Here is a 14074-nt window from a genome sequence, read left to right as displayed (position 1 = left end):
TAAATATTAGAGGTGAAATTAAGTGCGTCCAGGGCCAAAAAAACCCCCCAAACAAACAAAACCACAACCACAGATTGTCAGATTTTGTCAATAAATAAATCTTGGCTACTTTTGTTATATAATTAGTGTTTTTTTAATTGATTAATTAATTAATTAATTTATTTATTTGTGAAATAGGCATAGGTTAAAATTTAAAGTCATTGTCTATAGCAGCAACCAATAACATAACATCGTAATTTTACCTGCAGTGCTTATGCAAGTTGTTGATCTGCTCCAAATTCACACACATATGCTATATTTCATTTATAACAGCAAACTTGACATCACAGGCAGATCATCTTTAAAACCAAATTGCAAAAAGGCATGATTTATAGGAATTTGAAAGTCACATCATGGATGCGCAGCCGACAAATCTGCAGCAACTGCGTGATGCTATCATGTCAATATGGACCAAAATCTCTGAGAAATATTTCCAGTGCCTTGATGAATCTGTGCAAAAGGGAAATTTAAAGCAAAGGGCATTTTAAAGACCTCTTGACTTGCTTGCAATTAACCTGACCTATCTGTGTCATTATTTTGAAATCAGTGAGTACAGTCTAGGTTGCACGGACAAGCAATAATTGAACCCTGAATTGTTTGCAGCACAAGATCAAGAATCACGATCCCTCATTTGACAACCCTTGAGATGCCATGAAAACGCCAACTCCTTCAGACCTCCCGTTCAAAGCACACACCGCTAAAGGTCAACAAGCAAGCGCAGGCATTAAACGGCCAGGGTGGGTGGCTCTGATAGGCCTAATTGGCTTGAAGATCCAGCGCAGGGGAGCAGAGGCTCATGGGCAATTACTTACAATGTCCTGCAAAGCGGACTGTGCGAGTGGACTACATAGATTCAATCAGCCTCATGCAGAGTTGCTAAGTGCGCACCACTCGCCAAATTGCCTGATCTGCTTTGGCCATCCGCCGGGGTCCTGCTGATTCTGGATCCACTTAGCAGAGACCGGAGCGTTTCTATCTGCTGCTCGCTGGACGCCTGCTCTTCCCAGTACATTAAGACTGCGGTGGTGTTGACCCGGCCTTCGTAATGCATCAGGCCTTCTCCGCAGCATGGCTGTCGGTGATGTAGTTAAGCAAGTCTGTCATACGCTTCACTCTAACATCACACTAATGGACCCCTTGCGTTGTAGGTTACAGTTTGTTCTTGTTTTCCATTCCAACCCTGAGAGATGAGGCTGAAGACAACTTCCTGTTGTGCTGTGAACTGGAGATTATTATGCCTAAGTAAGACGACGCTTATGATAAATGAATCATGTCCTTTAACAGCGTGGCTGAGTAATAGTATTATTTATTATAGTGATTAGATATTTTAATACAAAAGTATATAGTACTCACCGGCCACTTTATTAGGTACACTTGTCCAACTGCTTGTTAATGCAAATTTCTAATCACCCAATCACATAGCAGTAAATAAATGCATTTAGGCATGCAGGCATGGTCAAGACGATCAGCTGCTGTTCAAACGGAGCATCAGAATGAGGAAGAAAGGTGATTTAAGTGACTTTGAACGAGGCATGGTTGTTGGTGCCAGACGGGCTGGTCTGAGTATTTCAGAAACTGCTGATCTACTTTGATTTTCACACACAAGCATCGCTAGGGTTTACAGAGAATGGTCTGAAAAAGATAAAATATACAGTGAGTGGCAGTTCTGTGGGTGCAAATACCTTGTTGGTGGCAGAGGTCAGAGGAGAATGGCCAGACTGGTTCCAGCTGATAGAAAGGCAACAGTAACTCAAATAACCACTCGTTACAACTGAGGTATGCAGAAGAGTATCTCTGAATGCACAACACGTTCAACCTTGAGGCGGATGGGCTACAACAACAGAAGACCACACCGGATGCCACTTTTGTCAGCTAAGAACAGGAAAATGAGGCTGCAATTCGCATAGGCTCTCCAAAACTGGACAATAGAAAACTAGAAAAACGTTGCCTGGTCTGATGATTCTCCATTTCTGCCGCGACATTCGGATCTTATGGTCAGAATTTGGCATCAACAACATGAAAGTTCAGGCTGGTGATGGTGGTGGTGTAATGGTGTGGGGGATATTTTCTTGGCACACTTTGGGACCATTAGTACCAATTGAGCATAGTGTCAACATCACTGCCTACCTGAGTATTGTTACTGACCATGTCCATCACATTATGACCACAGTGTACCCATCTTCTAATGACCTCTTCCAACAGGATATCGCACCATGTCATAGAGCGCGAATCATCTTAGACTAGTTTCCTGGACATGACAATGAGTTCACTGTACTCAGATGACCTTGACAGTTACCAGATCTCAATCCAACAGAGCACATTTGGGATGTAGTGGAATGGGAGATTCGCATCATGAATGTGCAGCTGCCAAATCTGCAGCAAATGTGTGATGTTGTCATATCAATATGGACTAAAATCTCAGAGGAATATTTCAAGTACCTTGTTGAATCTATGCCACAAAGGATAAAGGCAGTTCTGAAGGCAAAAGGGGGTCCAACCCAGTACTAGTTACTACAAGATGTACCTAATAAAGTGGCCAGTGAGTGTATCACTGTAAAAAAAATAGCGGTAACACTATTGCACGTAACATTTTTAAGTAGTTTTCAAGACTTGAACCACTTGAATGAATCATGTGAAAATTACTAAATTTTTTGGCTGATAGATGATGATTTAATATTATTAGTGGAATGTGCTTTTATAATTTAAGCAAATTAACCACCTTTTACTCAAATTTATTAATGAAAATTACTCATTCATAAAATGTAAAATATATTATTTATAATGAAATACATACACAGTGCATTTTTGCTAAATATAATTTTATTACAAGTTCCACTGAAAACAAAATGGAACATACACTTTGTAAAACAAATCTATTTAAAATTTACAGCACTGTTAAGCTCTGAAAAAGTTTTTAATCCATGTCATAGAAAAAATTTTCTGTCAACTTTCTGGAATAGTCACATTTTAGACAAAATCTGACAGAATTTTTGTATTGCATGACATACAAAACCAGTATAAAAGCTGGATCTCAAAATATTAGCAACACAATCAATCAATCAATCAATGCAGTGAAATTTCCCAAAAGGTTGTAGCAGTGAATTTGTGTCAGAAACTTAATATAAGTTTGTTTTTGGGTGATTTGGGGAATACTTGTATAAATCCAGTTCAGTTTTTCTAGATTTTCCAAGCCAGCCATGACTCGCTCATCCTCCAAGACAATGCAGAAGTCCTCATGGTTGGTCATCCCTCTGGCAGACAGCAATTCTCTGTACATTCCCACACTGTAAAATAAACATTAAGTTTATTATTATTATGAAATTATGCAATTGTAAATTTCAAATGTTTAAGGTTTACTGAAACACTTTAAGGAAATACATTAAGAAATAAACCATTTCTTTGTATCTCTGAGAACAGTAATTCATAAATATAAAATGCAGTTTTTTGAAAACTATAAATATCTAAAACGGTTTAAGACACTTACATTGCACTCCTGGATGAGCTCTTCCTCTCTTTCATACAAATAGACCAGCAACAGAGGATGACATCTCTCGTCTTATCCCTGATGTAATGTGAGGTCTGATAAAACAAAAGTGCTGAATCTAGTAATATTGCCTAATAATAATAATAATAATAAAACACTATAATACAGAAATAACATTATAAAAATACCTGCTGTTTGGCACCCATTCTCTTGATCAAAATCTGCCTGAGTAAACCGCTCCTCTTTTGTGGAAAAATACTGTGAACATTTTCTTCTTTAATCTGAAAAATTTACCAAAGAAATATTAGTATTTGTTCACAGTATTATATTTAAACACAGTTAATTACCTTACATCATCAATGCTGTAAAAGTAACCTTAATGAAAAAGCACTAGCTGTGCATAAACCCCATTGACTAACTATAGCTAACTAGCTTAGCTTAGGCTAACCATTTAACAAGCTCACTCTTGTTTGTCCACCCCACTTAAATGTTGCCTGATGACTGCTGTTAAATATCACAATGCAAATAATTTGTTCAATTCCAATATATAGTTCAGAATAAACACAGAAGCAAATCAATTTAAAATATGGTTGGGTGGTTAAAAATACCCATGTATCCATATATACATTGTACGGCAAAGACTAAGCTCCTGAACAAGCTTGAGCAGCATGTGTTTTTCCTGAAAGAGCTTATTTAAGACAATACAAATGATAAACTGTTAATGCTTACCTCTTAGCATGCTCGCTGTTGATCTGCTCCTTTAAAATGTCTCTGATCACTGCTGTTGTTGAGATTTAAATGCAAACATCTCAATCAAATCCGCATAATTGAGTGAATTGTTTAAAAATAAACATGAAGCCATCTTTCCTCAACATTATTAGCTTAATTGGTTTGTCAAATTAAGCCTAATTATTACACTGGTTTGCTTAAAAAAGAAGTGAAATTCATATCTTGATTTTATTAGCAAAATCTTCTCATTATTTTATACTAAATCCAGAATATCAATTTTTAAAAGAAAATAAGCACATTATTTTTAATGACATCAACATTTTTGATGAAAATTACAAGCCTCAAGATTATTTTTTTACAGAGTATATTAGAATATAAAGTATATTTATTATAGTGATAAAAAGAGATGGGTAGTAACGGATTGTATGTAATCTTGATTACATAATCAGATTACAAACGTCAAATATCTGGAATGATTTTTAATACTAGTAATCAGACTACAGTAACTTTTTTATTGATTACATGGTTACCATTTCTCATAAACGGTTGATGCCAACCCTATGCTGACTTTGAAAACAACACAATAAGCAATACACAAATACACTTTACTGAAAATGTATTATACACATCACCTTTTGGAAATGAGACTGAACAACTGCAGGGTATATATACTGCCCACCCTGTTCTCTTGAGTTTTCTGATTTTGACTAATGTAATAACGTGCACCTTTTGTAAAGCTGTTTCGTAATGATAATTATTGTAAAATGTGCTATACAAATAAGCTTGAGTTGAATTGTATTGAACATATTTTTAACACTGCAGCAATAAGTTGTTTACAATATATTATGTAATGATTTAGCAACAATTTTCCATTTTTTTCCCTCTCTTTAACTCCAATTCTCTCTTTTTGACTCCAACTCTCTAATTTTTAACTCTCTCCAATTAAAAACCAGCCACTTGTACATGTTAATGATTCTTCACATTTTATTTCGGTGGAGAGGGGTGAGTGAAGTCAACAAAAATTGATGGAAAATGGAGATGCATTTTGCCTTATTTTATTTTTTAAATATTAAATATGGCAATGATGTTGCTGTGAATGTCATGGCTTTCAATGTTGTCTTCCACAAGGTTGCTGTATTCTAAATTGACTTAATTTTAGGTAAATGTTTTAAAATCACAAGATGTGATTTTTATTCAGTGTTACTATCAGCAAACACGAATAGCAAAGTACATTAGTGTTGGTGTTTGAAGTTTTATCTAATTGCCGTTGGGGCTCTTGTTGGTGTTAAAGGGATTTATTTTGTCTGTTATCAGATGTAATCTTTGCAAAAGTAATCTAAACGTAATCCAAAAGCAGTATGAAAACAAAAAAAGAGGGGAATGCTCTATTTATCTTTATAACTCATACCTGTATCCTGCACTTGCTGCTATTGCACTGCTGGTTAGACCTAAACTGCATTTCGTTGCCTTGTACTTGTACATGTGTAATGACAATAAAGTTGAATCTAATCTAATCTAAAAATTTAGCCTTTAGGTTTTGTCAAGTTGAGCTTTATCATCATTCTGCTATCTATGTGGACATAGAGTGGAATGAAATATATTGTGTCTTGCAGGAATGGTGGTACATAAATAAACATAAACATAAATACGAACACAACACTGAACGTAAGAGCCATTTTAAACCTAACATATATCCTATAGCTGGATCGATAATTTAACTATACTACTAACTATACTGTATAGCCTTTATAAATACTTAACTATACACATAACCTAAGGCAGACTTCAAGTACTATTACATAAGACAGAAAATATTGTGCAAGAGGTATTTAAGGGTGAAGAAAACAAGTAATGCAACATGAATGTGTGGGGCATTCACAAGTAAACGTTGTTTTCCTTACTGAGTCCTTGTAAGATGAAGTTTAAAGGTTCAAGACACCCTGGAGTACTTTTTTGAAATTTGAACAGATTTGTGTATGTTGGCATCAGTTAAAACAACGTTAGCACCTGTTAGCTTTAATTGTGGGAAGAGCTAGGTAATTTTGAGCATTTATCAGCTAATTTCATCTTTCTGGTTTAAAATCAGTGCTGTAGTGTGAATCTGCTAGTGGAGTGATGGCATGTCGGTTTCATTATTATTTATAGCGAAGTTTTCTTATCCTATGAGAAGACTGTGCTTCTTAAATAGTTCCGAGAGCACATGCCTTCCGAAGGTAAGGCAGAGCTGCCAAACTGTGAGACCCAGTGAACGGGTGACACCGCGTCCACACATAGCATGAGTCGTATGGGTTTGTTGCATGGTTTTCGCCGCGATGGTGTCAGGGCCGATACAGCAAAGCTGTTGGTCTGCAGCAAGCATTTTTGTAGAGAGAGCTGTATGAGATTGGAGAATGCGGACTTGTCTTTAATCAGTTGAGTTTGTTACCATTCAGACACATCGCCTATATCTGTGTGCTGTGTTCGTCTATGTTTAAAATCCTCCAGATTACCAGCATGGCTAATGGTTGAAATAGACAGGCCAAGAGACCTGCTGCACTGCTAGTGCTATCCACTTGTGTCTGCATTCAGACCTGGGGATTCAGGAAGAGAGAAATCCTCCTCATTTATAGTGTTTATATAAACACGATTACCTTTATAATGATAAAACAAATTGTGGTTAAGTGTATATGAAATTACGCATAACAATGTAGCAGGGCATTAAATTACTTACTGTTTATTTCTTTGCATTTTAACTTTGTAAACTAAAAAATCATGGGTCTCCTTATGGTTTGTGTCTCATTTTGTGAGCCAACTGTCAACAGTTGTTCACTCCCCCCTGCCAGCCACGCCCATCTGAGAGAATTTTGAAAGAAATTCTTGACTTGAACCAAAGAGGGTTTCATAGCCCTTTAAGTAAAGTGGCTAGTGCATAAGTGTTTCTACAGTTTGTCAAACCCACTCACCTGTGTGAAGCACTCTCAGAAATGCACAATGCTTTTCAAGAGATGTGGAGTGATTGTAAGAAAGTGTTGGGGTAAATATGCAAACTGTTGTAAGTGTCTGTCAAAATGTCAGAAAGTTGAAAGAGTGTTTTCTACAGGTGGTTTGTCAAGCTCACTCACCTGTGTGAGGCACACTTAGAATTGCATAATGTTTTGAGGTTTTTGTGTGGTGTGGTGGGGGTTTCAGGAGCTGGGACTCTAGATAATATTTCAAGGTAGGTAAGGTGATTGTAGTTGAGGGTTCTAACAGCTTGTGGAAAGAAACTGATGAGTATTGTGACATTCAGATGGTAGGGTTAGATTTTAGCGCATTTAACATGAAACATGGTTCCATTCTTCTCTACTAACAGTACAGACGGGTGGTGGAATGATTGTGAAAGATATTTTCTTGACACGCTTTGGATGCCAATCATTTGAGCATTGTTGTTGATCATGTCCATCCCTTTATGACCACTATCATGGATGGTGCATAATTCTAGCTGGATAATATGATGTCACAAATATCCAATCTTCTCAGCCTGGTTTTTGAAGATGAGAGTGAGTTCGCTAAACTCAAATGACCTCCATAGTCACCAGATCTTTCATCAGACCTCTGAGATGTGCTGAACCTGGAGATTCCAACCATGGATGTGCAGTCGTTAAATCTACAGCAACCTATACATGATGTTGTCATGTCAATATAGACTAAATCTCTGAGGAACATTTTAGCACCTTCTTAAATTTACACCAAAGCAGCTGAACTAGCTGAGCTTAGTTTATTGTTTTTAAGGACATACATTACATTATAAGATTCATTTTATTTCATTGAGTTATTTCATAATACTTTAAAGTTAACCATTAGCTTGCAGTAATCAGTAATGGGTGTTAACTGTATCTAAAGTACATCTCTAGGAGGTCAAAACGTCCTCCAGGTCATGAGACTTGATTATGTAAATTAACTAATTGATAAATCAGAAAACAACTCAGATACAAGGACACAGACAATGTGATGTTTTTTTTTGGAATGTTCATGTAAGTTTTCAACACTGTGTCCAAGGCCAATATGTTTTATCTATCATTGTTCCGTCTTACAGAAATGTAAAAACAGGGTGTTTATGAAAGTTCAGCACAGAGACAGGAAGCTTCAAAGTTTGATCTCAGCAGGAAAAAAGTGCTGACTCTGAAACAGCTGTGCACTGCTGCACAAACAAAAATAAAGGACGTTAAAAGGAGCATGCAAATACATGCACATTAATCAATGATTATTAAAGTTAATGCTTTAATAACCACGTACACAGCCCTTTCATACTTAATTGCTTGTAATTTCTTTTCAATGTTGCACCCTAACCCCCCCCCCCCCCCCCCCCCTTTTCAGTTCTCTGGGGAAACAGAAGTCTGGAATGCAGTGAAATTTAACCGTTTGCTGCCTGGGGACCTTTGGTAAAAACAAAACTATATTTTTGCTGTTAATATTACTTTTCCATATAAAAGACACAGACAAGAAATTAAAAAGGTGGAAAATTAAATACAAGTTAAATAAAATAAAATAAAAGCAGACTTTGGCAGCGATACATAACTAATCCACTTAAACTTTCAGCTTTTTTCCAGCTCAAAGCTTTAACTTTTCCATTTAAAACACATTACGGAAGTTACTGATATATGCTGATGCGTGTAACTTCTGTGTTGAATACGTGAGTTATTAAAGTTTTCGAAACAAGGACAGAGGGACCTTTGCCCCGCTTTTAGTCAGGAAAAACAAGAGGAGTATAAATAGGAGGAGCCATGTGAGAGGAGAGTTGTTTTTGTCAAGAACCAGCTCTGAAAGTATCGCTGAAGACCCTCAAAGAAAACAAGTAAGTGTACTTTACAGCTATGACACATTGGTAAAACATCAGTAAAACACATTCATTAATAACTACCTAGCACATCACTTGCATATTACCTAAATATTGCTAATAATGTGCATATTAGAACAGTTTTTCTGCATGATCATATTCTAAATCCTTAATTACAACAACTATTACCTTTTCTAAACAGTAATTATAGTAAGCAGTACATGTAGAACTTTAAGTTAATAGTGAAGTTGTGCTCCAATCTTAAGTGTTTTATTTTTCTTGTTTTCAGATTTATTGTAAGATCATCTAGTTATGCTTTATTAAAATATATAGTTTTCTGTTTCGATGCTTGATGTTTTAAAATGCTTCTGTGTGGGTGTTAATGCATTATCTATAATCATATGTACTATAGTTAGGTAATTACGTAGGTTTGAATGCATTATCTGCAGCAGTGTGGCTCTGATAACTCCTGTTGTAAATTTACATTACCTGGTGGACTATGGATCTTGACCCAGTCTCGCTTTCATTGATTTTGATAAGCACATTTGGGTTAATTACCATAATTACAGGTATTTATTAGTCTAACAGTCATGTACATGAACGTTATATCGCTAATATAGAAAGGATACGATTAGATAAACAAACGATTATAGTGCACAGCTGCATATCTATTTTAATTATATAAGTATTCTATATCAGTTTAATTTAAGAAAATAAAATACAAATGTTATTAAATAAAAAAATATTTTCTGTAAAATTTTTATTTTTTTAAATATTTCCTAAGTGCTGTTTAAAAAAGAGAAGATTATTTCAAACCATATTTAAGCATAATAGTTTAATTTCTAATAGCCAATTTCTTTTGTCTTTGTCATAAAGACAGTATATAATATTTTTCTAGTTGTGCTGTAAGATACCAGAATTCAGCTTAAAGTGCAATTTTAAAGGCTTAATGTTACTAGGTTACTAGGAACGTTACATTAATTAGGCATCGCAAGTCACTTGAAACAGTTTTTTTTCATTATATATCATACCATTAAAAAAAAATTAAGGGGGCTAATAATTTGACCTTAATATTTGTTTTAAAATTGTAAAAAATAGTATAGGAAATATTGTCCTTACTCCATTAAACATCACTTGGGAAATGTTTGGAGGAAAAAAAAGAGAAAAACTTACAGGAGCACAGTTCCACACAATTTATTCACGTTGTCCCAACACAAATCGATTAAGTTAACTTACAGATTTAACAAATTTATGTGGATTGAACATAAACAAATTAAGTTGTCCCAATGACATCTCAAGAATTGTGTTGTTTCAGCTCATTTTAAATAGTAAAGCCCAGACAATTTTTTTGAGAGGGCTTATAATTTCTTTAAAAAACTTAAGGGAGCTTATAATTTTGACCTTAATATTTGTTGAAAAAACTGTAACTAAGACTTTCTTCAGAATAAAAAAAATATTATAGGAAATACTGTGAAAAAATAAAATGATAAATGGCAATAAAATGTAAATCAGTCATTAAATATGCTAATTAATATATCTAAAACATGACAATAAGAAACATTACATAATTCATTCATTCATTTCTTTTCAGCTTAGTCCTTTATTAATCTGGGGTCGCCACAGCGGAATCAACCGCCAACTTATCCAGCATATGTTTTACGTAGCGGATGCCCTTCCAGCTGCAACCCATCACTGGGAAACATCCATACACACTCATTCACACACATGGACAATTTAGCTCAACCAATTCACCTGTACCGCATGTCTTTGGACTTGTGTGAAACCGGAGCACCCGGAAGAATCCCACGCGAACACAGGGAGAACATGCAAACTCCACACAGAAACGCCAACTGACCCAGCCGAGGCTCAAACCAGCGACCTTCCCAACGTGCTACCCACTGCGCCACCACCTGTCTGCGCCTGTCTGCTCTGAAAAAAATTAAATAATGTTGTTTTTTGAGGTCTAAACAGTTGATCTTTGTGTTTAGGTTAGTGGGTCCGTTGTTTGGAGTCATGTGGAAGGCACTCAGCCTTACCTTGGCTCTCTGCCTGCTGGTGGGCTGCAGTGCAGAGAGCGAAACAGAAGGAGCCCGCTGTAAACTTCCTCCCGAGTGGAAGGTTGGGGATGTGGAGCCCATGAAGAACGCTCTTGGACAAGTGACAGTAGTGGCTTACCTCCAGGCCAGCTGATTGTTCTGTCTGGAGCAAGCATCAAAGTCAGTGCAGACATTTAAATTGATATTCAAACTTTAATAAGGTTCAAACCCTACATTCTTAAACTCTCTGTACCGTTTACACAAGGCGTATTGATCTAATCTCGCTTGTTGAATGTTCTTCTTCAAGGCTTAATGACTTGCTCCTGAAGCTGGAGAACCAGGGTTATCCAAATATAGCCTACATGGTGGTAAACAACCGTGAGGAAAGGTCCCAGCGGTTGCACCACCTGCTTCAAGAAAGGCTGTTGAACATCACCCTCTATGCCCAAGATCTCAGCCAGCCGGACGTCTGGCAGGCAGTAAATGCTGAGAAGGATGACATTTTGGTCTATGACAGGTTTGGCTTATCCAGTTGAATTCACCCAACATGAATGTATAACTTTATCAATATGCCACTAAATATCTTTGTCTACCAGGTGTGGCCGACTCACTTACCATCTGTCACTTCCCTACACCATCCTGAGCCACCCACATGTGGAGGAGGCTATAAAACATACCTACTGTGATCGTATTTGTGGAGAGTGCAGCCTGGAGGTAACCATCACCTATATGTAATGTTAAAAGCTAACGGTTGTTTTTGTGATGCTCCACATATTAGCGGTTTATTTTTTAAAAAATATATTCAAGTATTAAATGTTTTTAATTACTGTGGTGCATAAAAAATAATATCAAAACATTTTAATTTCACAAAAAGAGATATTGCAGTGTTTTAACCTAAACTAAGAATTTAAGCTGCTTTGTAGAAGCTATATGAAATAATAATGCGATTAGTTTCATTTACTCACTGGTGGTACTCACTATTAGGTAGCTGTCAAGACCGCAAAAGCACAAAGGTACAATAAAAGAATATAATTTGCGAATTATCTGATGCACACGAGAACGTCTTCTCGTTTGCGCATGCGCAGGTCATTGAGTACACTCCACACCATATAAGGAAAAGAAGGCGGTAAGGAAGTGGCTCGTTTGAGATGAGGTTGAGTTCCAGTCAATAATGTCACGTTGACCACACGATGTCGCCATGCTACAACAAGACTATTTTGTGTCAATCATTTCAAACACAGAATAAACTTAATTAAAGATAACAAAAAGCAAACAATTAAATGTATCATTATAAAAAAGTTCATAGTTGAACGAAGGAGGAATTTGTTGAATATAAATACACACTATAAACAATACAGAAAATATATAGTGAGGTGAGAAAAAAGAGATGGAAGGATGAGGGAAATCAATCTCACACTGTTGCCTGATCCTCAACTGGCTGAAATATCCCCACTCGGGGTGTGACAGCATTGGAGAATCTTTCATTCCCCCATCTCCTAATGATGGCCAACGTGTTCCCTCACTCTCCCTGCTCCATCATGCCAGACAGCAACTGGCTTCAGCCTCTGACTGACCTGAGGTGACCCCTCAGCCCCCTTTGAGCCTTAATTTGCTCCATACTACATACTAACCTCCAACCAGAGTAGTCCAAGTCTCCAACTAAGCATGTAACTGCCACAGCTGTCCCCAGTGCTTCTACGGAGTTCATGCTGGTGGTAAGAATGCAACCAGAAAAAATGGTCTCAGGGAAATTAGTTCTTGAGGAACCAGGCTTACTGATTAGTTTTATGAGTTCTACCTAGTGTGAAACCCACTCTGGTGTGTCACAGCACTTAGAAAAGTTTAAGAAATAATTTATTATTATTTTTTATATAACAAAAAGGCACAGACAACGAAACATTCTGAAAGTGCATGCTGTACTTTCAACGTTCAATTTTTGTCGTCTTATTACAGAGTTCAGCGCAACTTGAAGACTGTAAGAAAGCCACGGAAGAAGTGAATAAACCAGTTGAGGAAGAACCTCGTCAAGATCATGGTCATCATGGACATGGTCATCACGAGCATCAAGGAGAGGCAGAGAGGCACAGACATGGCCACCATCATCCCCACCACCACCATCACCACCAAGGCCAACAACAGGTTGATGTGGACCAGCAGGTCCTGTCCCAGGTTGACTTTGGTCAGGTGGCTGTTGAACCACCAATGATGAAACGGCCTTGAGCGAAGCACAGCAGGTGAAAAGTGCAGTACAGCTGACAGCAGGGGGCAGATTCCCCTGTGGCCAGCTGGATGCTGACAACTGACGACAGCTCGTCGACGGAGAGGGCAATGGGCGCGTGGCAGGTCTCTGACAACTGTGAGGAGCCTCTATCCTGGCCTCCTGACCCTGACAGGGCCTGAAGGAGCAGGACAACCACATCAAGGAGACCTGACAGTGACGTCCCGCCCTCCGGCCGAATGAGAGCAGTCGCAACCAACCTGAGTCTGACCAGCAGGGGACGCCACTTGAGGGTGACGAAAGAAGTAACAGGGAGCGATCAATGATATCAGCATGTAAACATCATGTCACTGCTGGGTAACACTCAAGGTGAAACTTACCAACTAGTATTTACACCTCAGCGTGAGGCAGCACTGGACTTTAGCATCCCGATTTGCAAATTAGTTCTTGTTTAAAAGCAAATAATCAATTCAGGAACATCAAAATAAAACAGTTGTCAATTTGACAATTACAAAGAAACGGCAAGTAACACATTGGATACATTTATAAGTAGGTCTTGTAAACATACACATAATTTCTCCAAAATAATCATTAATTTGATATTTTATCTGGTTAAATCTGACTTTAACTGGTCCAGTGTCTGCATTTTTACCTGAGAGTGTGTTCGGTTCATCATGTTAGTGTCTTTTCACCTCTAAAACGCTTTATGTGGTCTTTTATGAAAGGCAGGTGCAGAAACTATGCACTAGTGGTGCATGTCTGATGTTTGGCCA

At 37.3% G+C, this 14074-nt stretch overlaps 1 protein-coding gene across 1 annotated transcript; it reads left to right on the top strand.

The window, feature by feature from the left end:
- Nucleotides 1-8962: 8962 nt before the first annotated feature.
- selenop (selenoprotein P) lies at nucleotides 8963-13758 on the top strand. The gene is given in 7 exon segments (XM_056463414.1): nucleotides 8963-9065; nucleotides 11036-11263; nucleotides 11391-11600; nucleotides 11680-11797; nucleotides 13037-13369; nucleotides 13372-13525; nucleotides 13528-13758. Coding segments are annotated over 6 exon segments (1101 nt in total). The 5' UTR covers nucleotides 8963-9065; nucleotides 11036-11060; the 3' UTR covers nucleotides 13611-13758.
- The last annotated feature ends 316 nt before the right edge of the window (nucleotides 13759-14074 follow it).

The sequence above is a fragment of the Danio aesculapii genome, chromosome 8 (genome assembly GCF_903798145.1).
Source record: "Danio aesculapii chromosome 8, fDanAes4.1, whole genome shotgun sequence".
In the NCBI taxonomy this organism is placed as follows: Eukaryota; Metazoa; Chordata; class Actinopteri; order Cypriniformes; family Danionidae; genus Danio; species Danio aesculapii.
Note: the sequence above shows the minus strand (reverse complement) of the source record. Positions and strands in the feature narration are given on the sequence as shown.